This window comes from Salvelinus alpinus, chromosome 16, assembly GCF_045679555.1.
Source record: "Salvelinus alpinus chromosome 16, SLU_Salpinus.1, whole genome shotgun sequence".
Taxonomy (NCBI): Eukaryota; Metazoa; Chordata; class Actinopteri; order Salmoniformes; family Salmonidae; genus Salvelinus; species Salvelinus alpinus.
The window spans coordinates 36840113-36866049 of record NC_092101.1 but is presented as its reverse complement, the minus strand read 5'-3'; the positions used below and the strand labels follow the sequence as shown (position 1 = coordinate 36866049).

The window sequence follows — 25937 nt, the reverse complement described above, 5'->3', positions numbered from 1 at the left end:
TTTCAAGCTGTCAGGCATTCCCTTGGCAGCAAAAGCCTCTCGGTGGAGGCTGCAGTGTACCCAAGTGGTGTCGGAAGCAACAGCTTGCAAGCGCGTTTCTACTCCACTATGTCTCCCTGTCGTGGCTTTTGCGCCATCAGTAGAGATACCAACATGAGCAACAGCTACAGTGCCTTGCAAACGTTTTCATCCCCCATGGCATTTTTCCTATTTTTTTGCATTACAACCTGTAATTTAAATGGATTTTTATTTGATTTTCATGTAATGACATACACAAAATAGTCCAAATTGGTGAAGTGAAAAAATATATATACTTGTTTAAAAAAATACAAAACGGAAAAGTGGTGTGTGCATATGTATTCACCCCCTTCGCTGTGATGCCCCTAAATAAGATCTGGTGCAGCCAATTACCTTCAGAAGTCACATAATTAGTTAAATAAAGTCCACCTGTGTGCAATCTAAGTGTCACATGATCTCAGTATATATACACCTGTTCAAAAAGGCCCCAGAGTCTGGTACACCACTAAGCAAGGGGCACCATGAAGACCAAGGAGCTCTCCAAACAGGTCAGGGACAAAGTTGTGGAGAAGTACAGCTCAGGGTTGGGTTATAAAACAATATCAGAAACTTTGAACATCCCACAGAGCACCATTAAATCCATTATTAAAAATGGAAATAATATGGCACCACAACAAACCTGCCAAGAGAGGGCCGCCCACCAAAACTCACGGACTAGGCAAGGAGGGCATTAATCAGAGAGGCAACAAAGAGACCAAAGATAATCCTGAAGGAGCTGCAAAGCTGCAAAGCTCCACAGCGGAGATTGGAGTATCTGTCCATAGGACCACTTTAAGCCGTACACTCCACAGAGCTGAGCTTTACGGAAGAGTGGCCAGAAAAAATGTCTGGCGCAAACCCAACACCTCTCATCACCCCGAGAACACGATCCCCACAGTGAAGCATGGTGGTGGCAGCATCATGCTGTGGGGATGTTTTTCATCGGCAGGGACTGGGAAACTGGTCAGAATTGAAGGAATGATGGTGGCGCTAAATACAGGGAAATTCTTGAGGGAAACTTGCTTCAGTCTTCCAGAGATTTGGGACTGGGACGGAGATTTACCTTCCAGCATCTTCAAAGTGGTAGGCATGTTGTGTAAATCAAATGATACAAACCCCCCAAAAATCAATTTTAATTCCAGGTTGTAAGACAAAATAGTAAAAATGCCAAGGGGGTTGAATACTTTCGCAAGCCACTGTACGTTTGGCTACATACGGACCGTTAGTGGAATTCCCACGAGAGTAACAGTTAATGTGATTGGATGTTAATTATTTGACTAGGCTACCTGTATTTGACATTGTGATGTTATTCCGTTGAACACTAGATGGTTTAATTTTATTTTTGGCAGTGAAACGAGGCTACTCAGGTGAGAAAAAAACCTCACCCAAATGTATAGCTCCGTTGGAAAATATAAATGGACTGTTTGAAAATGTGAAGAATTAAAAAAAAAAAAAAAAATTAAATGTGAATCACATTTTTATTGCGTGTACCCGTTTTGGAATACCTGGTCTACTGCAATCCAATGTCCACTAGAATCCACTAGAATCTAATGAGTTTAATTCAGAAATTCAAGTTTGACAGACTTGTATAGTTGAAAATTGGACGATTTATACGATTCATTATTTGAGTATGTTATTTATTCTCTAAACCAGATTTTGAAAACTCTCTGACCAGGAACATTTAGGTTTTATGTGAGAGCCATCTGGCACAGTCTAAACCAGGGGTGTCAAACTCATTCCATGGAAGGCCTAATGTCTGATGGTTTTTGTTTTTTCTTTTGAAATAAGACAACCAGGTGAGGGGAGTTCCTTACTAATCAGTGACCTTAATTCATCAATCAAGTACGAGGGTGGAGCGAAAACCCGCCGATCCTCGGCCCTCCGTGGAATGAGTTTGACACGTATTCTAACCGATCATTAACAATTTCTGTGTTTATTTCACACAATATTTATGACTATGAATACATGTCATGATGCTCATATATTTGGCTTAGTGTGGTATTTTCATGTATTCGTACCAAAATCATCACAATCTTATTGACCATATGATATTATAGGCTATTTCACACAGACACAAGTGCAATGATGTAACATTTTATTTGGAGAAATAGAAAAAGTGTTACCATGTGTTAAAAGAAGACATCCCCATATTACACTAACAGTATAAACACTAAGCAATGTTATGACATCCCATGCAAGAAACACTACTGTACTTCCGAATTCAAAGTAAACATAACACCTATTAATGTTCTCCAAAACACACAAGACACTAACCCTCTCCCATCCAACCTTTTATACATTCATTACATTCTCTAATTATTGTCACCAAAATGAATCAAATTTAAACTGTAGTACTATGGAGTTTGGAAAAATAATGTCTGACAACGAAGTGGTCGTATCAGGCTGTCAGAGTACAAAGCCAATTTACACTGAACAAAAATATAAATGTAATATGTAAAGTGTTGGTCCGATATTTCATGAGATGAAATAAAAAATCCCAGAAATGTTCCTCGCGCACAAAAAGCTTATTTCTCTCAAACTTTGTGCACACATTTGTTTACATCCCTGTTAGTGAGCATTTCTCCTTTACCGAGATAATCCATCTACCTGACAGGTGTGGCATATCAAGAAGCTGATTAAACAGCATGGTCATTACATAGGTGCACCTTGTGCTGGGGACCATAAAAGGCCACTTTAAAATGTGCAGTTGTGTCACACAACACAATGCCACAGATGTCTCAAGTTTTGAAGGAGCGTGCAATTGGCATGCTGACTGCAGGAATGTCCGCCAGAGCTGTTGCCAGAGAATTTAATGTTCATTTCTCTACAATAAGCTACATCCAATGTCATTTTTAGAGAATTTGGCAGTACGTACAACCGGCTTCACAAGCGCAGACCACGTGTAACTACGCCAGCCCAAGACCTCCACATCCGGCTTCTTGACCTGCGGGATTGTGGGATTGTCTGAGGTCTTGTGTGGGGGGGTTGCTGAGGACTATTTCTATCTGTAACAAAGCCGTTTTGTGGGGAAAAAACTCATTGTGATTGGCAGGGCCTGGCTCCCCAGTGGGAGCACCCTTGCCCAGTCATGTGACATCCATAGATTAGGACCTCATTTATTTATTTAAATTGACTGATTTCCTTATACATACTGTAACTCAGTAAAATCTTTGAAATTGTTCTGTTGCATTTTATATTTTTGTTCAGTATACATAAAATTTTACTTCAATTCAAACACCTACAAATGTGTTTTTCCATTCTTATCCATCTTTTACCACTTTAAACAGAACAAACAACATGTGATGGTACCTCTATCTAGGACAGGCACATTTCTAACTGACCAATAAGCAGGTTTTCCTTACATAAGTAAAGCAAAAGGTAATATGTCAAAACAAAAACTAAAAGTATGCAAAGAGTAAGACAACTAAGTTAATGAATAGTTTTCCCTCTTTCCCCTATGAAATGGAGCTAGAACTGAAGGAGGTGCGGCTGTAGGTGGAGCTGCTTATGACGCTGTATCGGCTGGAGGAGCTAGGCGACCCCAGGTCCACGCTGCCTCTCCGCGAGCCTGTCCTCGACCCGGTCCTGGAGCCCGAGGTGGACCCGGGAGCCGAAGAGAAGTTGTACGGACTACTGATCCCTCTGGAGGAGGTGGAGGCAGCCTGGAGCATCTTGACTCCCGTATTCTCCTCCAACAAGCAGTTATCCAACGCTTCTTTATAAGAGATCTTCAGCTTTGTCTTGGGACAGGTTAGGTTCTTGGCGTGGTGCCTCATGTCCTGGAGCTTCTGGGCTGCCCTCCCGTCCAGCCAGCCCACGTTGAGAGCTTCCTCGATGGTTCTCCTGCGGCCCAGCTCCGGGTCGTACAGGCCTCCAGTGACAAACTGGAACTCCAGGAAGCGGTGGCCCGCCTCGTAGGGAAGCCACTTCTCCCTCATGGCCTCGGCGGCGGACATCTTGCGTTTACACTTGACGTCTTCAAACCCAATGTAGGCCTTCTGGGCGGGCTTCAGCCTGGTAGCCATGTCACTCTCGATGATCCCCTGGCGGGAGGCCTCCTGGATGGACAGGCGCTTGCCATCGGAAGGGTTTACAATGCCTCCTGTGCAAGCCTGGGCCTCCAGTAGTCTCTGGGCAGAGATGCTGTCCACCAGGCCACGTTTGTGGGCCTCAGAGATGGAGATCTTCTCTAGGGCCTCCATGTCAAAGATGGCGCCCACAGGGCTTCGCTCCCCATCCAAGACCACAGCTTCAGCAGGGCCAGCCAGGGAGACCGAGATGCTGGCGATGTTCTTCAGGGAGCTGTGGGAGGGAGGGCCATCAGGCTGGGTAGAGGAGCTGATGGTGGTGGTTCTGAATGAGGTGGAACTGCCAAGGGAGCCACCAGAGGATCTGCCAATGCTGGAGCCATTTATGGTGGAGCTGCCAGTGGTGGAGCCACCAATGATGGAGCTCGTCTTCTCAGCCTTGTTGGAAGTGATCCGCTGAGAGGTGGTGCTGGATGAAGACAGGGAGGATGCTGATGTTGCTGATGGTCTGGCTTTGGATGAGGATGTTGAGGAGGAGGATCTGGTGGAGTTGGTCTTGCTGGTGATGATTTTAGCAAACTGTGCGAGAGTGATTTTCTGGGATTGGTACTGGTCGTACACTGATTGGTCAATCACCTTATTCTCTAGCAGCTCTCTGATGTCATACTGGATCTCAGTCTTCCTGTCGATGATGACCAATCGCGAGGATCCATCCTGGGCTGTGATCGTAATCTCCTCCCACTCACACTCCTGCTGCGACAGCTCCAGGAAGGTCTCGTAGTCGATGAGCCCCTTGTCGTATGCTTCCTTCACACTCATCTCCTTATTGGTGTCTGGGTCTACAATCACCACCCTCCTCTTCCTCAGAGTATTCTTCTGCGTCGTTGTCTGTGGAGGCTCCTTTTTCTTGTCCTTGATGGGCAGGAGAAACAGGCCAGTCTTCTGGTCTATGATGCAGCGTTTCTTTAGCTGGAGATAAGTCAGGTTGTCCTGGTTGTTGGGATCGAAAAAGCCCTTGGAGACATCCGCTTCGTCTGTCAGGATCTGGTTCATCTCCTTGCCGAAGTAGCCCTTCTTATAGGCAGTCTCCACCTCGATGCGGTGGCTGTGCCTGGGGTCGATGATGCCACCGCTGGCAATCTGAGCCTCTAGTAGACGGATCCCATGTCCCTTCTCCATCAGCCCCTTCTCTATGGCTTGGAACAAAGAGATGATCTTGTCTGTGCCTGGGTCTTTGTACCCGGTGACGGCCCTCTCTGCAGACAAGAGTTTGTCTTTGAACTCTGGCCCAGCCAGGCCGCTCTTGTAGGCTTCGGCCACGGTCAGACAGAGGTTGTTGATGGGATCGATCATGAATCCCGAGGCAGCCTGGGCTTCGAGGAGCTCCAGGGTTGTGCCGGGCCTCAGTAACCCTTCCTTCATGGCCTGGTAAATGGATAGGGTCTTGTGGTTGGCCTCGTCATAGACCCCTGCGATGCAGGTGGAGCCTCGGAGGTACGACCTCAACTTGTCCTCGATGTCCTGGCTGGTCAGTTTTCCATCCTTCAGTTGGTCCATGTCTGATTTCTCCAAGAGGTTAGCATCCATCAGATCATTGATAGACACCTCTCCCCTGAGACCCTTCACCGTCATGGGCTTCTCTGGGGCAGGGAGGAGCAGGAGACCAGTGGTGGGTTCGGACTTGCATCTCCTCTTTAGGGAGACGTAGCTGGTTCCCATCTGGGTGTCTGGGTCCAGGTAACACTCAGGTCGTTGGTTTAAGGCCCTGTACAGGTCCTCGTCAATCAGGTCCCGGTCCATGGCTGCATCTTTAGGGAGGAAGACACTGAGGACAGGGTCTATGATGCCCCCAACAGACTCCTGGGCTTGCAGCATCCGTAGAGCTGTGTCTCTATTGATCAGGCCCTTCCTCATAGCCTGGCCTGCTGACAGGGGCTTGGTAGTATTGGGGTCGCGGTACCCCAGACAGGCAGCCTCTGCAGCCAGCAACCTCTCTCTATCCTCCTCATCCACCACTCCTCTCTTAATTGCCTCCTCCACCGACATCTTCTCGTTGGCTCTGGGATCCACTATGTGGCCTGTGGCAGCTTGTGCCTCCAGCAGCAAGATGGCGCTGTCTTCAGAGAGGATGTTGGCCCTCTTGGCCTCTGTGAGAGTCATTTTATCCTGACAGTCTCCAGCAACACCAGCAATGATGCCGGTCCCTTTCAGGTTCAGTTTGATGTCCACAGATACCTCACGGACCGTCTTCTGACCCTTCAACAACTGGCCATAGGTTGACTTGTCGATGACCCCACAATCTAGCAGCTGCTTGGCTGTCACTGTCTTACGGACACTGTCGAAAATCAGTGTGGCGGGGTCCAGGTCTTTCTTCCCGTTCTCGTCCGTCTGGGTGTGTTTTGCGCAGGCGTTATGCCGCTCCTGGAGTTTCCTCAAATCTGCCTCCAGGGTGTCTCTGACAGAGGTCAATTCAGAGAGTTGGGTCTGCGTGATCAGCAGCCTGCTCTTATACCTGTCCTCCCCCTCCCTCAGCTCTCTCATCAGCCGTTCAATCTCAGTTTCAAGAGAGCTCCTCTCCCGCTCCAATTTCTCCTTCACGGAGTCGAACTGCCTCACTGCACCATCCTTGGACTCGTACTGGCCCTTCCAGTATTGGAAGTCATTCTTGACCTGAATGGATGAATGTATGAAGGAATGGATAAAGGAATGGATGGATGAATTAATTTTATTTGACAAATTTAAAATAAATATATACATTAAAGTTGCTTCTAGACAGCAAAAGTGAAAACAACAATACAACACCTTCTCGTTCTCCTCCTGCAGACGCAGTTTGAGGCGTAACTCGGACTCCAGAGAGAGTTTGATGCGGTTTAGTTCTTCCTCCAGCTTCTGGGACCTGGCCCTGTCCTGGTCTGTCTGTTTCAGCTTTAGCAGAAGAGCATCTCTCTCCACCACCATCTCACTGTACTGGGTCTTGGTGGACTGGATCAGAGAGGAGGTCTGGATGGGGAAGAGGGGTTGAGGGATAAAGATGGGGAGGGAGAGAGGAGATAGGGGGAGGAGAGAGACAGAGGAAGGGGCAAAATATTAGTTGAACAATTTGTTTGAGAATAATAATTAATTATTGTTTAAAAATGTCAATATTTTGATTTGGCATTTACAATAGGAATGACATGTGACCGCATGCTTTGTTATTGAAGAAACACAACACAGCTCCAATAACTTACCCACACATGAGCATTTGTCAATTAAAATAAGAGTAAAGAGATTACCAGTTGAACCTCAACATGGATACATCAACACAATTCACACTCAATCAAGAATGAGTGCAATTAATGGCACATTTGTACATTGTAGGTTTCTAGAATGTACAAAGGAAATAGGCAGACACAGTAGACTAGGACTGATATCTAGACTAGACAAAGGGACTTCAAGACTAGACAAGGACTTGAGGATGACACTAGAGAGACACAAACAGACACCACAGGACCAGTGATGATGTAGACACTGTGGATCATTGTAGACAAAACAAGCAATGGCAAAAAAGCATGCTGATTAGTCAATCACAGAAGACTCTTAAGAAAAAAAAGTGTTCTTTGGCTGTCCCCATAGGAAAACCCCTTTTAGTTACAGGAAGAACCCTTTTTGGTTCCACGTATAACTCTTTTGGGTTCCATGTAGAACCGACTGTGAAAAGGGTCCTATATGGAACCCAAAAAGGTTCAACATGGAATCAAAAAGGGGGCCGAAGAACTATATTAGGTTCTAAATAACACCTTTTTTTCTAAGAGTATAGTTGTGGGTGGGACAACAGTTTTGTGAGAGAAGGCAGAAGGGGAAGCAGAGATTGCGTTTGCATGAGTTTTGTTTTTAATCTAACGATTGCAAATTCCATCACAGAAGAATAACTTGTATGTGTTTCACAATCTAATTAGAGCAAAAAACTAAACAAAGAACAATTAAAGGTATCAACAGGAGGTATTTCAGCATGCAAGAGAAAGCATTGTCCATAGCCAGCCTAAAGCCTATTCCACTAAGACTTACTGAAGGAGTATAGTTTGATTTAGAGAAACACAGAACAGTCCGACATGAACCTCTAAAGGTCCAAGACAAGTACCTCCATGGCCTGCCTCTGGACTTGATCTATCTCCATCCTGAGTTTCTCCCTCTCTGAAGAGAGCTCTGCCACGAGGATCTGGGTCTCCACGCTGCTTCTCAAGCTGCTCTTTAGCTGCAGCTCCAGAGCAGTGTTCTGGGACACCAGCTCGTCATCAGCCCCCTGCCTGGTTCTCAGCAACTCTTCTCTCTCGTGCTTCACTCCCCTCAGCTCCTCCTCGAGCCGCAGTCGCTCCTTGGTCAGTGTCTGGGTCAGGGTCTGGAGTCTCTCCCGTTCTACAGAGGTCTCGTTGACTGCCAGGCTCTTTTCCTCGATGGTCTTGTAGAGTGTTTCATTGCGCATGTTTGCCTCGCGGACTTTAGCCTGCTCTTGGAGGAGCTGTTGTTGGAGAGACTTCAGCTCCGAGCTCAGGGATGTCAGGCGCTCAGTGGAGGCCTTGAACTCCTTCAACCTACTCTCCAGCTCCACTTGGAGCTTCCTGTGCTCCTCCTCTCCCCTCCTCACCGTGGTTTGGGCCTCCTCCTGGCTCCGGCGTAGGGTGGCGATGGTGCTGGTGTACTCCCGCATGGTGTGGGTGGTTTTCTGGAGCTCTGTCTCCACGTGCCTCCTCTTGGTCACCTCCTCCTGGTTGGTTCTCCTCAGGGCCTCCGCCTCCCCCTCTAGCCTATCAGCCGTGGCCTGCAGCTCCCTGACGTGTCCCTGTAACCTGGTTACACTCTGCTCTGCCTTATTCTTCTCACCATTCTCCTTCTTAAACTCTGTACTGATGCTAACCAGCTCTTCCTCCACCTCTCTCAGCCGGGTGACAGCCTGGGAGTAGGAGGCCTGCTTGGCCTGAATCTCCCCCAGGAGCAGCTCAAGCCTGATCCTCTCCTCCTCCAGGGCTCTCCTCCTCCTCTGCTCCTCCTCCAGGCTGTGTGTGAGGAGAACCTGCTGGCCGCTCCTCTCCTGCAGGGCCTTTGTGAGCTCTGACACCTCCTCTCTATACTGATTACTGTCCTCCCCTCTCTCCCTAACTAACATCTCCACCTGAGCCTCCAGCTCCCTCCTCCTTCGCACCTCCTCTGTGACCACAGATCTCTGAGCATGCGCCTCCTCATCGGCCCTCCTCCTCTGCTCTTCGGCCTGGCTCAGACACACCTTTATTCTCCTGAGCTGGTCCTCCTGGTCTCTCCTCTCGGCCTCTAGCTTGTCACACTGCAGTCTGATGCCCTGGTCCACCTCCTCCCTCTGGGCAGACAGGTGCTGGATGTCTGTCCTGCAGAAGGTGATCTGGGACTCGTAGCTGAGCTTTAGGTTACTGATCTCCACACTGCACTGGCTCCTTACCTTAGACAGCTCCTGCTCCAGGTCCTTGCAGCGTCGCACCTCCTCCTCCAGCTGCCTCCGTAGCCTCTCTGCCTCCCTATCCCGGTCCCCCACGCTCTTCTCCACCTCCATCTTTGCCCAGTTGGCCTCCTCCAGCTCCTTCTGCCTCCTCCTCAGCACCTGCTCGTGCTCCTCCTGCTGCTCCCTGTAGCGCTCCTCCGCCAGCATCCTCTTCCTCTTCTCGTCCTCGATGAGGGAGGTGAGGCGGGCCACCTGCTCCTGCAGCTCCTTCAGTTGGCTGTGAGTGGAAGCCAGGGAGTCCTGGGTGACGCTGCACTGCAGGGCCTTGCTCCTCTTCACCTCCTCCACAGAGTGGAGCTGCTCCTGCGACTGGGACAGCTCCAGCCGGTAGCGAGCTAACGCCTCCTCCAGAGAACTGTTCTTAGTGTTGCGGTACCTGATATCCTCTTTGAGGAGCCGTAGCTCCTCCTCCAACAGGTCGATCCTGGTGTTACGCATCTAGAGGAGGAGAAGGAAGGATTCGGGTCCAGGTGTGAGGTAGAGTGGAAGAAGTACATGCAGGGCTCTTAATAAAAAAAAAAATCATTGGTAGCACTGGTGCTCCAAAATAGGGCTGTGGCGGTCATGAAATTTAGTCAGCTGGTGATTGTCAAGCAAATACTGTAACTGCCAGTCTCACAGTAATTGACCGCTAAATTAACATAAGCACATCATACATGCTTAATTTAGAGTTATTTATGTAACTGTAGTTGTGATCCAAACATTGGGCTAAATGTTTTGAATTTTAATACATTCTAAGACTGCATGATGCAACTCTAATGATGATTTGAAAAAAAATAGCATGAAAGGCATGAGCTCTGCTTAGTTTTTTTGCAGGCTGTACACACTTCATCAGTCCCTCATTCACAATCTGACAAGCACTTGATAATGCCTAGAATTTCCCAGCGGCATCACTTTGTGTAACCGTAATGCCCCCTAAAACAATACATGCCTTTTGCGGCCAGTGGCCGTTGTGCCCTTGGGCTGAATATAATAATTATGATCCCCTTCTCCCGGCTGTATGCTCGAAGCACCTCTCACTCACATGGCTACCTGTCATGTGATCGGGTCTTTCTCACAGGCTACAAGTGAAGACAGACACATCGGGGATGCAACTGTGAGCGTCCTTATTCAATTCAGAGGTGCATATTAAAGATATTGGAAGAACTGTCCACATTTACTTTTCGTCAACCAACAAGATGAGTAGGCCTAACGGACAGCAAAAGCACTAGCCTATGTCAATCTACTATCCCCCATAGTATGAAAGTTGACCTATTCTATTCTGTGCGAGAAATAAATATTGCAAACAGTCTGGGACAGTTGTGGGATGAGGTAGATTCCATATTAATACAACCACTATCATCAAAAACACTTTTTTTAATGCAGTGAGGCTGACACAACAGGTCAGAACTTTTATCTTAAAATGTTGATAAACTATTAGGCTATTTCTTCACATTATAAGTGCAGCAATGCTCCTACAGCAGTAGGCTGTAAGTGCAAATGTTCCATTACTGGGAAAACACAATTTTCAAAAGTGACCACAAATGTGATGATTGCATGTAATACTTTTATCATAAAGGTGCATTTTCATGGTGAAAATTATCTTCCCCAAACTTCAAACTCACGCGCCACATATGTATGCAAGATAGGCTCTACACCCGTTGTAAAGCCAATTTAATGTACTTAATTTATAGAAATGATTTGGCCACTTTAGTTGTGATACAAACCATATAGGCCTATGGGCTAGGCTACATGAGGTGTGTGACTATGATTAGAAAAAGTAGGGGGGGAAAGTATGCGTTTCTGGCCTTACTGCACACAAGCTGGGCATCATTCACAAGTGATAATATATCATTCACAAGTTATAGTCTGATGGGTGACAATATCAGCCTATTCTTGATTTAATCGTGTCTTTACATATACTAAATAATATATGTGTGAAATTTATTTTGATTTAGAATGGACCATTATCATGCACCTGTCTCAAATCAGGGAAAGGGGAAAAAATAAATGTAATCTATGCACTTAAATAGTGAATGGAGGACACTTTTCCCATGGTTCATTTTCATGCCAGCCAGGTAGGCTATACTCCTGTTGTAAAGAGAAGCAATGTGCTTAATATTAGGAAAGTTGAGAAATAAATATAGTAGGCCTAGCCTATTGAAAGCTGATGGGATCATCCTCTTTTTAATAGAGGCCATCACTCTGTATTTTTCATGCAATCATAGCCTATAGAAATGTTGCGCAACATGAGCTCATGGGCTCTCATGAAGTGTTTGATTAGATTTTAGATTACATTTGCATTGATGTCAGAGTGATTAGAGGGACAATAGTGCTGAGTACCAGGCAGTTAGCAAGTTTGGTAGGCTACTAATGACCATAAGCAGCATCAGAGCTTGGAGAAGCCTAACTACCATGACTAAACAGTCACATGGAATTTGACCGATGTCATGGCTTGTGACCGCTGGTGTGGAGGTAATACGATCACCATAACAGCCCTATTCCCAACTTAAATAAGTTTAGAGCACACCATTAAATTTAGGAGCATCAGAAAATAGGATTTTTCTAATCAATTGAGAAACTAATAGGTAACCCTGTAAATGTATTTGTTTATTATGAAAAGCAAAAAAGTTGATAGAAATAACGGTCATTAAAATTTCAAAGTCATTTGTAGAATAGTAAGCTTTCTACATATAGTGCATTCAGAAAGTATTCAGACCCTTTTCCCTTTTCCACATTTTGTAACGTTACAGCCTTATTCTAAAATGTATTAAATATTTTTTCTTCATTGTCAATCTACGTGCAATAACCCATAATGAAAAACAGAAATACCTTATTTACATAAGTATTCTGACCCTTTGTTATGAGACTCGAAATTAAGCTCAGGTGCATTCGGTTTCCATTGATCATCCTTCAGATGGTTCTACAACTTGATTGGAGTCCACCTGTGGTAAATTCAATTGATTGACATGATTTGGAAAGGTACACACCTGTCTATATATGGTCCCACAGTTGACAGTGCATATCAGAGCAAAAACCAAGCAATGAGGTCGAAGGAATTGTCCATAGAGCTCAGAGACAGGACTGTGTTGAGTTACAGATCTGGGGAAGGGTACCAAAAAATGTCTGCAGCATTGAAGGTACCCAAGAACACAGTGGCCTCCATCATTCTTAAATGGAAGAGGTTTGGAACCACCAAGACACTTCCTAGAGCTGGCCACCCGGCCAAACTGACAAATTGGGGGAGAAGAGCCTTGGTCAGGGAGGTGACTAAGAACCTGATGGTCACTCTTGACAGAGCTCAATAATTCCTCTGTGGAGATGGGATAACCTTCCAGAAGGACAACCATCTCTGCAGCACTCCATCAATCAGGCCTTTATGGTTAAGTGGCCAGACGGAAGCGACTCTTCAGTAAAATGCACATGACAGCCCGCTTGGAGTTTGCCAGAAGGCACCTAAAGGACTCTCAGACCATGAGGAACAAGATTCTCTGGTCTCGTTGAAACCAAGATTGAAATATTTGGCCTGAATGCCAAGCATCACGTCTGGAGGAAACCTGGCACCATCCCTACAGTGAAGCATGGTGGTGGCAGCATCTTGCTGTGTGGATGTTTTCAGCGGCAGAGACTGAGAGACTAGTCAGGATCGAGGGAAAGATGAACAGAGCAAAGTAAAGAGAGATCATTGATGAAAACCTGCTCAAGAGCGCTCAGGATCTGAGGCTGGGGCGAAGGTTCACTTTCCAACAGAACAATGACCCTAAGCACACAGCCAAAACAGCACAGAAGTGGCTTTGGGACAAGTCTCTGAATGTCCTTGAGTGGCCCAGCCAGAACCTGAACTAACATCTCTGGAGAGACCTGAAAAAAGCTGTGCAGCGACGCTCGCCATCCAACCTGACAGAGGTTGAGAGGATCTGTAGAGAAGAATGGGAGAAACTCCCCAAATACAGGTGTGCCAAGTTTGTAGCATCATACCCAAGAAGACTCGAGGCTGTAATCGCTGCCAAGGGTGCTTCAACAAAGTACTGAGTAAAGGGTCTAAATACTTATGTAAATGTGATAAGAAAAATATAAATTAGCAAAAAAATTAAAACCTGTTTTTGTTTTGTCATTATGGAGTATTGTATGTAGATTGATGAGGGGGAAAAAACGATTTAATCAATTTTAGAACAAGGCTGTAACGTAAGAAAATGTGGAAAAAGTCAAGGGGTCTGAATATTTTCCGAATGCAATGTAGTTAGGGCCTAATTGAATTTTGGCCCAAATATACATTTCAGTCATTTATTAGACGCTCTTATCCAGAGCGACAAAGGAACAATTAGGGTTAAAAGTGCCTGGCTCAAGGGCACATTGACAGAGTTTTCACCTAGTCGGTTTGGGGATTCAAACCAGCAACCTTTTGGTTACTGGCCAAATGCTCTTATCCATGCAATCCATTATCTTGGTTTTGTTTTTCCAGGTTTAGGATTTTCTAAAAAAAATTCAGGTTTTCGCTCTCTAAATAACACTTTTTTAAATCTGAAAATAACAAAATTGGATGTTCTACAGTGGGGAGAACAAGTATTTGATACACTGCCGATTTTGCAGGTTTTCCTACTTACAAAGCATGTAGAGGTCTGTAATTTTTATCATAGGTACACTTCAACTGTGAGAGACGGAATCTAAAACAAAAATCCCGAAAATCACATTGTATGATTTTTAAGTAATTAATTAGCATTTTATTGCAAGACATAAGTATTTGATACATCAGAAAAGCAGAACTTAATATTTGGTACTGAATCCTTTGTTTGCAATTACAGAGATCATACGTTTCCTGTAGTTCTTGACCAGGTTTGCACACACTGCAGCAGGGATTTTGGCCCACTCCTCCATACAGACCTTCTCCAGATCCTTCAGGTTTCGGGGCTGTCGCTGGGCAATACGGACTTTCAGCTCCCTCCAAAGATTTTTTATTGGGTTCAGGTCTGGAGACTGGCTAGGCCACTCCAGGACCTTGAGATACTTCTTACGGAGCCACTCCTTAGTTGCCCTGGCTGTGTGTTTCGGGTCGTTGTCATGCTGGAAGACCCAGCCACGACCCATCATCAATGCTCTTATTGAGGGAAGGAGGTTGTTGGCTAAGATCTCGCAATACATGGCCCCATCCATCCTCCCCTCAATACGGTGCAGTCGTCCTGTCCCCTTTGCAGAAAAGCATCCCCAAAGAATGATGTTTCCACCTCCATGCTTCACGGTTGGGATGGTGTTCTTGGGGTTGTACTCATCCTTCTTCTTCCTCCAAACACGGCGAGTGGAGTTTAGACCAAAAAGCTCTATTTTTGAATCATCAGACCACATGACCTTCTCCCATTCCTCCTCTGGATCATCCAGATGGTCATTGGCAAACTTCAGACGGGCCTGGACATGCGCCTGCTTGAGCAGGGGGACCTTGTGTGCGCTGCAGGATTTTAATCCATGACGGCGTAGTGTGTTACTAATGGTTTTCTTTGAGACTGTGGTCCCAGCTCTCTTCAGGTCATTGACCAGGTCCTGCCGTGTAGTTCTGGGCTGATCCCTCACCTTCCTCATGATCATTGATGCCCCACGAGGTGAGATCTTGCATGGAGCCCCAGACCGAGGGTGATTGACCATCATCTTGAACTTCTTCTATTTTCTTCTATTTTCTAATAATTGCGCCAACAGTTGTTGCCTTCTCACCAAGCTGCTTGCCTATTGTCCTGTAGCCCATCCCAGCCTTGTGCAGGTCTACAATTTTATCCTTGATGTCCTTACACAGCTCTCTGGTCTTGGCCATTGTGGAGAGGTTGGAGTCTGTTTGATTGAGTGTGTGGACAGGTGTCTTTTATACAGGTAACGAGTTCAAACAGGTGCAGTTAATACAGGTAATGAGTGGAGAACAGGAGGGCTTCTTAAAGAAAAACTAACAGGTCTGTGAGAGCCGGAATTCTTACTGGTTGGTAGGTGATCAAATACTTATGTCATGCAAAAAAATGCAAATGAATTACTTAAAAATCATACAATGTGATTTTCTGGATTTTTGTTTTAGATTCCGTCTCTCACAGTTGAAGTGTACCTATGATAAAAATTACAGACCTCTACATGCTTTGTAAGTAGGAAAACCTGCAAAATCGGCAGTGTATCAAATACTTGTTCTCCCCACTGTAAGTCTGAGGTCTGTGACAAATATAAGAAATGTGTATTTTTTTGTGTACTTTGGTCTTTCTATAAACTAGGGTTTATCAGTGAGGATTTCCTACACTGGACAACTTGTTACAGCTGTTGATAAGTTATTGATAATAACATGCCAATTTTTTTCTGTCATTATATTAAGATATATGGGGGGATCATAGCTATATTCAAGAAAATATACGAGTTGATTTAAACCTTTCATGGTTGGTGTCTTTTCTGTCCTTGCATTTACAGCAGTGTAAGTTGTCGTTACAGTTGATGTCGGAAGTTTACATACACTTAGGCTGGAGTCATTAAAACTCGTTTTTCAACCACTCCACAAATTTCCTGTTAAGAAACTATAGTTTTGGCAAGTCGGTTAGGACATCTACTTTGTGCATGACACATAATTGTTTACAGACAGATTATTTCCCTTATCATTCACAATTCCAGTGGGTCAGAAGATGACATACACTAAGTTGACTGTGCCTTTAAACAGCTTGGAAAATTCCAGAAAATTATGTCATGGCTTTAGAAGCTTCTGATAGGCTAATTTACATTATTTGAGTCAATTGGAGGTGTACCTGTGGATGTATCTCAAGGCCTACCTTCAAACTCAGTGCCTCTTTGCAAAATCAATAAAAATCAGCCAAGACCTCAATAATAGTAGACCTCCACAAGTCTGGTTCATCCTTGGGAGCAATTTACAAACGTTTGAAGGTACCACGTTCATCTGTACAAACAATAGTACGACAGTATAAACACTGTGGGCCCACGCAGCCGTCATACCGCTCAGGAAGGAGACACGTTCTGTCTCCTAGAGATGAACGTACTTTGGTGCGAAAAGTGCAAATCAATCCCAGGACAACAGCAAAGGACCTTGTGAAGATGCTGGAGGAAACAGGTACAAAAGTATCTATATCCGCAGTAAAACGAGTCCTATATCGACATAACCTGAAAGGTTGCTCCACAAGGAAGAAGCCACTGCTCCAAAACCGCCATAAAAAAGCTGGACTACGGTTTGCAACTGCACATTATTATTTTTTTACCTTTATTTAACTAGGCAAGTCAGTTAAGAACAAATTCTCATTTTCAATGACGGCCTAGGAACAGTGGGTTAACTGCCTTGTTCAGGGGCAGAAAGACAGATTTTTACCTTGACAGCTCGGGGATTCGATCTGGCAACCTTCCCTAGTCCAACGCTCTAAACACTAGGCTACCTGCCACCCCAGCAAAGCACATGGGGACAAAGATCATACTTTTTGGAGAAATGTCCTCTGGTCTGATAAAACAAAAATAGAACTGTTTGGCCATAATGAACATCATTATGTTTGGAGAGAAAAGGGGAAGGCTTGCAAGCCGAAGGACACCATCTCAACCGTGAAGCACAGGGGTGGCAGCATCATGTTGTGGGGGTGCTTTGCTGCAAGAGGGACTGGTGCACTTCACAAAATAGATGGCATCATGAGAAAGGAAAATTATGTGGATATATTGAAGCAACATCTCAAAACATCAGTCAGGAAGTTAAAGCTTGGTTGCAAATGGGTCTTCCAAATGGACAATGACCCCAAGCATACTTCCAAAGTTGTGGCAAAATGACTTAAGGACAACAAAATCAAGGTATTGGAGTGGCCATCACAATGCCCTGACCTCAATCCTATAGAAAATTTGTGGGCAGAACTGAAAAAGAGTGTGCGAGCAAAGAGGCCAACAAACCTGACTCAGTTACACCAGCTCTGTCAGGAGGAATGGGCCAAAATTCACCCAACTTATTGTGGGAAGCTTGTGGAAGGCTATCTGAAACATTTGACCCAAGTTAAACAATTTAAAAGGCAATGCTACCAAATATGAATTGAATGTATATAAACTTCTGACCCAGTGGGAATGTGATGAAATAAATAAAAGCTGAAATAAATAATTCTCTCTACTATTATTCTGACATTTCACAGTCTTAAAATAAAGTGGTGATCCTAACTGACATAAGACAGGGAATTGTTACTAGGATTAAAATGTCAGGATCCAGCTAGATCCAGGATTCTTACGTTTTGTTGTATAGAGATGTCAGAAATGCAGTGTAACTACGTAACATTTTGTGTCCTCATGTTACAGGGTGAAAACAGTTATGGGCTTCTAAAATAATACATGCATTGCAAAATCAAATTCTTCTAACCGAAAGAGTCGCCTTACCTTGATACTTAACACCTAAATCAATACTGTTATAAATGTGGTTCTTCAATAATTATGCATAATACTTGTTGGATGCACATTTGGTGTCTTAAGTGACGAACAGCTGTTTTGATAGTGCAGGCAAGTGCTGGGGAAAAAATGTTTGAATATTTTGTTGTCTCATTTGTTATGCCAGGGAAGACAGTTGTGACTGGATCCACGTTGGATCTAATATCCCTAGTGAATTGATGTTGATTATCTGTTGTTGTCTGTTTGATTTACAGCAGGGTCTCCTTTGATTTAATAGAGAAAGCATCAAGGTACTGAGTTCATGTTTTTGTGCCTCTGAGTTTACTGTGCACAATTGTGTAGGATAGACTATTGTGCAACACCCAAAGCTATTCCTATTAAGTATTCTGGATATAACGACAACAAATTACACTGCCTAGTGGGCTTATTGACAATATGATCTGGTAATGAAATAACATGACAAATATATTTTGACCTGCAATTGTAAACAATACAAGAGGCTTGAAGTAGCCTACTTGAACTTGAATTTAGAGTTCAGAAATTCAATTTAAGTACTAGAATAGGATTACCTTGAAAAACTGACATTTCCTTAATTTGGTGCTTGAAAAGTTATTGTAATTATTGTAGCCAATTTATAAATTCTCCTGCTCCCTTATAATTATCTGTAATTTTATTTTTGATTCGTTTTTGTAAGAGATGTAGCCACTTTCGTTTGTTTCCCGCCGCTTCAATTGAAGGGTGTTGCAGTACTCTGCTGAGGTAAAACCACGTGTGGTTATTATGAGAACAACATCTAATGTTGGCTTCAACTTGGCTTTCCATACAAATCCTTCCACTAAAACAATTACCAGTTCTTTGGTCACTTTCTCATGATAAAAACAGCAATGGTGAGATTAATGCTACCGCTATTCATGGTTTTATTATGTGTGCCTGCGTCGGCCACATAGTCTACAGAAAAATCGCCATGCATCCAATCTATTTAGTCAGGTGATGTCCACATTCTCACATATTTTAGAATGTAATAATAATTTAAACTTCAATTCATTAGCAAGGCCTAAAAAAGTAATTATTCCTGAAGTGGTAATGGCCTCCTTTTACATTTTTCGGGTGGGGGAGGTATACTTGGGTAAATAGTATTACTTTAGATGCCTTAGTACAGAACTAATATTTTAGATTTAATATAATAATAATGCAATGTTAGATTTACCAGTTATAAGGCTGAATAAGATTTCCAATGTATTCATTACAACATGGAAAATAAACTTGAAATTATAATGCAGAAGGTCTAAAAGCTCATCGTTGTAAAAACAGCTGAACAGATTGATTCTACAGGCAGTCACAGTGTGGTTCCTCTCAGTACCTTGAGCTCTTCCATGTTCTTGTGTAGTTGTCCCAGGTATTTGTAGTAGTCGCCAGACAGAGTGAGCAGCTCGATGTAACGGGTCTGCAGTAGAGTAGCCTGGGAGAGGGCATACAGCACACAGTTAATAACGGAAACATACAAACTACTCAGTAACACAAAGTTACCTAACCACACAATCAACTCAGTGGTAACATTGTTAACATACTGGGCACCGAATACACCGGACTAGGGACGCAGGTCTACCTGTTTTCTGGGTATCTAACCTGGGGTAAAGCAGAGTTTGTATGTATGAGGCTATTCACCTTGACACTGAAGGCACTCAGTAACAGAGATGTACCTGTATAAGTAAACAGTATATGTTTGAGTGACTTGGTGGAGCTATGATTGTTACCTCCTCTGTGAGCTGAGTAGAAGGAGACTGTGGCATGGTCCTCTTCATAGGGATGTTCAGTAGAGTCTCTAGACCAGCACTGTATGAAGCCAACTCCAGCTCATAATCCTGAAAACAAATATATCTTAAATTCACAGGAATAGAAGGCATGAAAAGCAGTACATTACTATGACGGGTATAGTAATACATGGGCCGGATGTGAAAGCCCTTACCTTGATGGAGTTCACACAGGCGTCAGTGTCTCTCAGAACACTGTCGACACTCTCTCTCTTCACCTTGATCTCAGAGTTCAGAGCCTAGACAAACACACAAAAAACTCCATATGTTGATTATATTGCCCTGAACAATTATACTGACTGACTGACTGACTGACTGACTGACCTTCTGCTGGTTGAGGTGTTCGTCCAGGGCTGTGATGCTGTCTATCTTGGTGGCCTGCAGGGCGTCCTGTTTCTGACGCGTAGTACCGATCCACTCACTGAGGACTGAGCTAGTGGTGGTGTACTGCTGGAGTCGCCCCTGGTACCCCTCTAGGTCCCTTAGTCTGAGAGAGGAAGAGCAAGAGATACAGGTCAAAAAAATGTTGGGGTATATATATATAAAAAAGAAAAAAATGGTCACCAATAGTAAATGTTATAAGTCATCACAAAGTAAAGGAAGGAGGTACAGCACATCACAAGGTGGATAGGTATGGAGAACAGGACTCTATATACAGAAGTCAGAGGGACAACAAAACAGATACAGCTAGAGACTGAGATAAATGTCTGAGTGAGATATGGAACCAAAAAGGTGTGCATAGATAAGATATAGAGAGGTCTGTATACCTGAAGTCTATCTGGCTCTGGAGGCGTCTCCAGCGGTCAGACAGCTGGGTGACTTGTTCACTGTATCTGGACAGGTCCACGTCACACCTGTGGAAGGCTCCGCCCACCTGGCCGTTCCAGTGGACCGCCTTCCCGAGCTCCGTCTCCATGGAGACCAGGACGTCCCTCTTCCCCTCCAGCTCCGCCCTCATACTCTACACATACACACACAACAGAACATCTGAGATTTGAATCACAAAGCTAACTGGCCTTTACAGAGCACATACCGGGAATAGTAATAACCACAAAACTCACTGACTTCAAAGCATTTACACACAACGGAACATTTAGCCTAGGAGCACCACACACAGCTAAATGACCGACTTAATCATTGCTGTGACAGTCACTCCCATTCCCAAAGTTTTGGGGCTTGTGTTTCAAACAGTAACTGTAACCTTCAGAGTGGACCTGTAGTCCTCCACCTCTGCAGGATCCAGGGATGTGGTCTCCTTCTCTGTCAGTCTGGCCTCATGGACCTTAATGATGTCCTCAGCCCTGGATTCACTCTCCAGGAGGGCCCTTAGAGCCTGCAACCTTGGAGTGGGAAAGGGCGGGAGGACCGAGAAGAGAAAGAGAAGGGGAAAGAGATGAAAAGAATGAGAGAGAATTCGTCAGAACAAATTAGTTCAATTTGAGCAATGAGTGTTGAGTGTGTGTATGGATGAGTTTGTCTGTGTATGGAGTAGTTATATGGGTATTCTGCAGAGAACCCTTTCAGGGTGTGTGTATGCTCATACAGCATAATGTTTACCTCTGTAGGTAGGCGGTGGAGCACCCGTCCAGACTGCCCAGTCTCTCGTTGATGAGGCTGAGTTGGCTGCGTAAGAACGTGGCCTTGTCAGAGTCAGTCATGCCCTCTAGTTCCTTCAGAACATGCTCATTCAGACGCTGGTACTCCTCGCGGATAGAGTTCACATCCCTCTGTACAGACTGGAGAAAAACCACACACATTTAGTCACATGCACAAACCTAACCCTACATACACAGTAGTACTCCTAGGATGTACAGTATATTGTATCCGTGTGTGCGTGCGTCCATGTGTGTGTGTACCTCTAGTTGGCTAATCCTCAGGCCACAGTCGTGCGCTCCGTCCTCTCCCAGACAGATATGGATGTGCTGGGTAAGCCCCGCCTCCGCCTCCTCCAGGCGCTGTCTGAGCGTGTGCAGCTCCGTCAGGCTTTGTGACGTCACCACCACTTTCTTCTTCACCTTCTTAACCACCCCCTTTTTCACATCCTGTTGCTTAACCTCCACTATCTTGGTCTCCTCTATCTTCTTTGCCTCCTCTTGATTGACCACCAGAATCCTGAACTCCTCCTCTGCCTTGATCCTCCCTTCGTTGGCGGTCTGTTGTGCAGCTAGGGACAGAGATATAGAGAGTTAGAGGTCATATGCTGTATGGTAAAGGTACATCATAGATTAATGACATGCACTCAGAGTACATAGGTGCGCAGAGACAGCAGAATAGAGGAGCATACTGTCCCATACAGTGAGAGAGATGCTCTACTCACTGTAATGGACCTGATGCTGTATCTCTACTATATACAGTTGAAGTCGGAAGTTTGTTTGACTTTGTTGTCCTTAAGCCAATTTGCCACAACTTTGGAAGTATGCTTTGGGTCATTGTCCATTTGGAAGACCCATTTACGACCAAGCTTTAACTTCCTGACTGATGTCTTGAGATGTTGCTTCAATATATCCACATAATTTTCCTGCCTCATGATGCCATCTATTTTGAGAAGAGCACCAGTCCATCCTGCAGCAAAGCACCCCCACAACATGATGCTGCCACCCCCGTTGTTCACGGTTGGGATGGTGTTCTTCAGCTTGCAAGCCTTCCCCTTTTTCCTCCAAACATAACGATGGTCATTATGGCCAAACAGTTCTATTTTTGTTTCATCAGACCAGAGGACATTTCTCCAAAAAGTACAATCTTTGTCCCCATGTGCAGTTTCAGACCGTAGTCCGGCTTTTTTATGGCGGTTTTGGAGCAGTGGCTTCTTCCTTGCTGAGCGGCCTTTCAGGTTATGTCAATATAGGACTCGTTTTATTGTGGATATAGATACTTCTGTACCGGTTTCCTCCAGCATCTTCACAAGGTCCTTTGCTGTTGTTCTGGGATTGATTTGCACTTTTCGCACCAAAGTACGTTCATCTCTAGGAGACAGAACCGTCTCCTTCCTGAGCGGTATGACGGCTGCGTGGTCGCATGGTGTTTATACTTGCCTACTATTGTTTGTACAGATGAACGTGGTACCTTCAGGCATTTGGAAATTACTCCCAAGGATGAACCAGACTTGTGGAGGTCTACAATTGTTTTTCTGAGGTCTTGGCTGATTTCTTTTGATTGTCCCATGATGTCAAGCAAAGATGCACTGAGTTTGAAGGTAGGCCTTGAAATACATCCACAGGTACACCTCCAATTGACACAAATTATGTCAATTAGCCTATCAGAAGCTTCTAAAGCCATGACATAATTTTCTGGAATTTTCCAAGCCGTTTAAAGGCACAGTCAACTTAGTGTATGTAAACTTCTGACTCACTGGAATTGTGATACAGTGAACTATAAGTGAAATAATCTGTCTGTAAACAATTGTTGGAAAAATTACTTGTGTCATGCACAAAGTAGATGTCCTAACAGACTTGCCAAAACTATAGTTTGTTAACAAGAAATTTGTGGAGTGGTTGAAAAAAAGAGTTTTAAATGACTCCAACCTAAGTGTATGTAAACTTCCAACTTCAACTGTATCTACACTATATCTCTACTGTAACTATGTATCTACTATATCTCTACTCTCACTGTTTCTCTACTATATATCTACCATCGCTCTACTGTATCTACTGTCTCTCTACTGTATATCTATTCACTGTAATGGACCTGATACTGTATATCTACTCTCAGTCTCTACTATATATCTACTGTATATATACTATCGCTCTACAGTATATCTACTATCTCTCTACTGTATATCTATTCACTGTAATGGACCTGATACTGTATATCTACTATATCTTTACTCACTGTAATAGACCTGACTGTATATCTACTATCTCTCTACTGTATATCTACTCACTGTAATAGACCTGACTGTATATCTACTATCTCTCTACTGTATATCTATTCACTGTAATGGACCTGATACTGTATATCTACTATCTCTCTACTGTATATCTACTCACTGTAATAGACCTGACTGTATTTCTACTATCTCTCTACTGTATATCTATTCACTGTAATGGACCTGATACTATATTTCTACTATCTCGCTACTGTATATCTACTCACTGTAAGCAGGTAGCTGGACCACCAGTTGGTCGTAGTGAGCCTGGGCTCCAGTGTACTGGCTCTCGATGCTCCTCTTGTCCTCATCCTTGAACATCTCAGAGCCATGGCAACAGTGTATGAACTCTGAGTAGTGGGTCTCCAGACCCTTCAGGATGCTGCGGTACTCCTCAGGACGCATACGGGACAGCTGAGAGGACACACACATATTAAGAAGAAAAAAATTAGACATTGTTTTTGTGTCCTCGTTTTAGTGAATGTAGTTTTTTGTAGTCAGGTCATTTGTAATCTTAGTAATAATGGACTCAGCTGCACCATAAAGTCAAACTGACATTTCAGTCAGTCGTGGACCTTGTAAGTGAAACTGTAGTGACAGTGATGACGTGATATGGTTACAATGGCGATAGGTTCTTACCATGGTGATGGTGAGGGAGTTGATGCGTGTGATGTCCTGGACACAGTACTGCCAGGAGATGAGACTTTTGATGTTGATGTAGAGCTGGTTCCACACAGACAGGATCGCCTCATAGTACTGTTCATTCCTGATGGACCACACAACACAGACAAGGATTTAGTCTGTGTGTGCGTGCGTGCGTGCGTACATGTAAACGTGCTTGCATACATATACAGTACCAGTCAAAAGTTTGGATACACCTAATCAGGGTTTTTCTTTATTTTTACTATTTTCTACATTGTAGAATAATAGTGAAGACATCAAAACTATGAAATAACACATATGGAATCATGTATTAACCAAAAAAGTGTTAAACAAATGATATATTTTAGATTCTTCAAAGTAGCCACCCTTTGCCTTTGACAGCTTTGCACACTCTTGGCATTCTCTCAACCAGCTTAATGGGGTAGTCACCTGGAATGATGTTAAGATGGCGCCGACAGAGATGGTCACCTCGCTTCGAGTCCTTAAGAAACTATGCAGTATTTTGTTTTGATGTATTATTTCTTACATTGTTACCCCAGGAAATCTTAAGTCTTATTACATACAGCCGGGAAGAACTATTGGACATAAGAGCGGCGTCAGCTTACCAACATTACAACCAGGAAGACGACTTTCCCGAAGCGGATCCTCTGTTTGGAGCATCACCCAGGACAATGGATCTAATCCCAGAAGCCAACCCAAGACAACGGCGCCGCAGAAAGGGTAGGCCTCCTGGTCAGGCTCCATAGACGTGCATATCGCTCACCACTCCCGAGTATACTACTCGCCCATGTCCAGTCTCTTGACAGCAAGGTAGACAAAATTCGAGCAAGAGTTGCCTTCCAGAGAGACATCAGAGACTGTAACATTCTCGGTTTCATGGAAACATGGCTGTCTCGGGATATGTTGTCAGAATCGGTTCAGCCACCGGGCTTCTCCATGCATCGCGCCGACAGAGATAAACACCTCTCTGGGAAGAGGAAGAGCGGGGGTGTATACTTCATGATTAACGACTCATGGTGTAATCATAACATACAGGAACTCAAGACCTTCTGCTCACCCGACCTAGAATTCCTCACAATCAAATGCTGGTCATATTACCTTCCAAGAGAATTCTCGTCAGTTATCGTCACAGCTGTGTACATTCCCCCTCAAGCAGACACCAAGATGGCCCTCAAGGAACTTCACTGGACTCTATGTAAACTGGAAACCATATATCCTGAGGCTGCATTTATTGTAGCTGGGGAATTTAACAAAGCAAATTTGAGAGTAAGGCTACCTAAATTCTATTAGCATATTGATTGCACTACGCGCGGGGGTAATACACTCGACCACAGCTACTCTAACTTCCACGATGCATACAAAGCCATCCCCCGCCCTCCCTTCGGCAAATCCGACCACAACGCCATCTTGCTCCTACCGTCTTATAGGCAGAAACTCAAACAGGATGTACCAGAAACCGTGGACGGATGGCGGCATTCGCACAAAACTGAAAGTGCGATCCACCGCATTTAACCATGGAAAGAGGTCTGGAAATATGGCTGAATATAAACCGTGTAGTTATTCCCTCCACAAGGCAATCAAACAAGCGAAATGCCCATACAGGGACAAAGTGGAGTCGCAATTCAACAGCTCAGACACGAGACGTATGTGGCAGGGTCTAC

The 25937-nt window shown here is 44.4% G+C and overlaps 1 protein-coding gene across 3 annotated transcripts in view; it reads right to left on the bottom strand.

The window, feature by feature from the left end:
• Positions 1-2138: 2138 nt before the first annotated feature.
• LOC139541436 (desmoplakin-A-like) overlaps positions 2139-25937 on the bottom strand; it is a 45163-nt gene continuing 21364 nt past the window's right edge. Inside the window, exons 12-24 of one of the 3 annotated variants that reach the window (XM_071346095.1) lie at positions 24253-24379; positions 23841-24027; positions 21605-21912; positions 21306-21484; positions 20950-21088; positions 20516-20709; positions 20073-20235; positions 19904-19987; positions 19692-19799; positions 19298-19396; positions 8203-10029; positions 6888-7085; positions 2139-6755 (exon numbers count right to left, since the gene is read on the bottom strand). In XM_071346095.1, coding sequence (XP_071202196.1) covers positions 3513-6755; positions 6888-7085; positions 8203-10029; positions 19298-19396; positions 19692-19799; positions 19904-19987; positions 20073-20235; positions 20516-20709; positions 20950-21088; positions 21306-21484; positions 21605-21912; positions 23841-24027; positions 24253-24379 — 6856 coding nt within the window. In that variant the 3' untranslated portion in view covers positions 2139-3512. The remainder of the gene's footprint in view (positions 6756-6887; positions 7086-8202; positions 10030-19297; positions 19397-19691; positions 19800-19903; positions 19988-20072; positions 20236-20515; positions 20710-20949; positions 21089-21305; positions 21485-21604; positions 21913-23840; positions 24028-24252; positions 24380-25937) is intronic. The other 2 variants (XM_071346096.1, XM_071346097.1) reach the window with 2 other exon arrangements.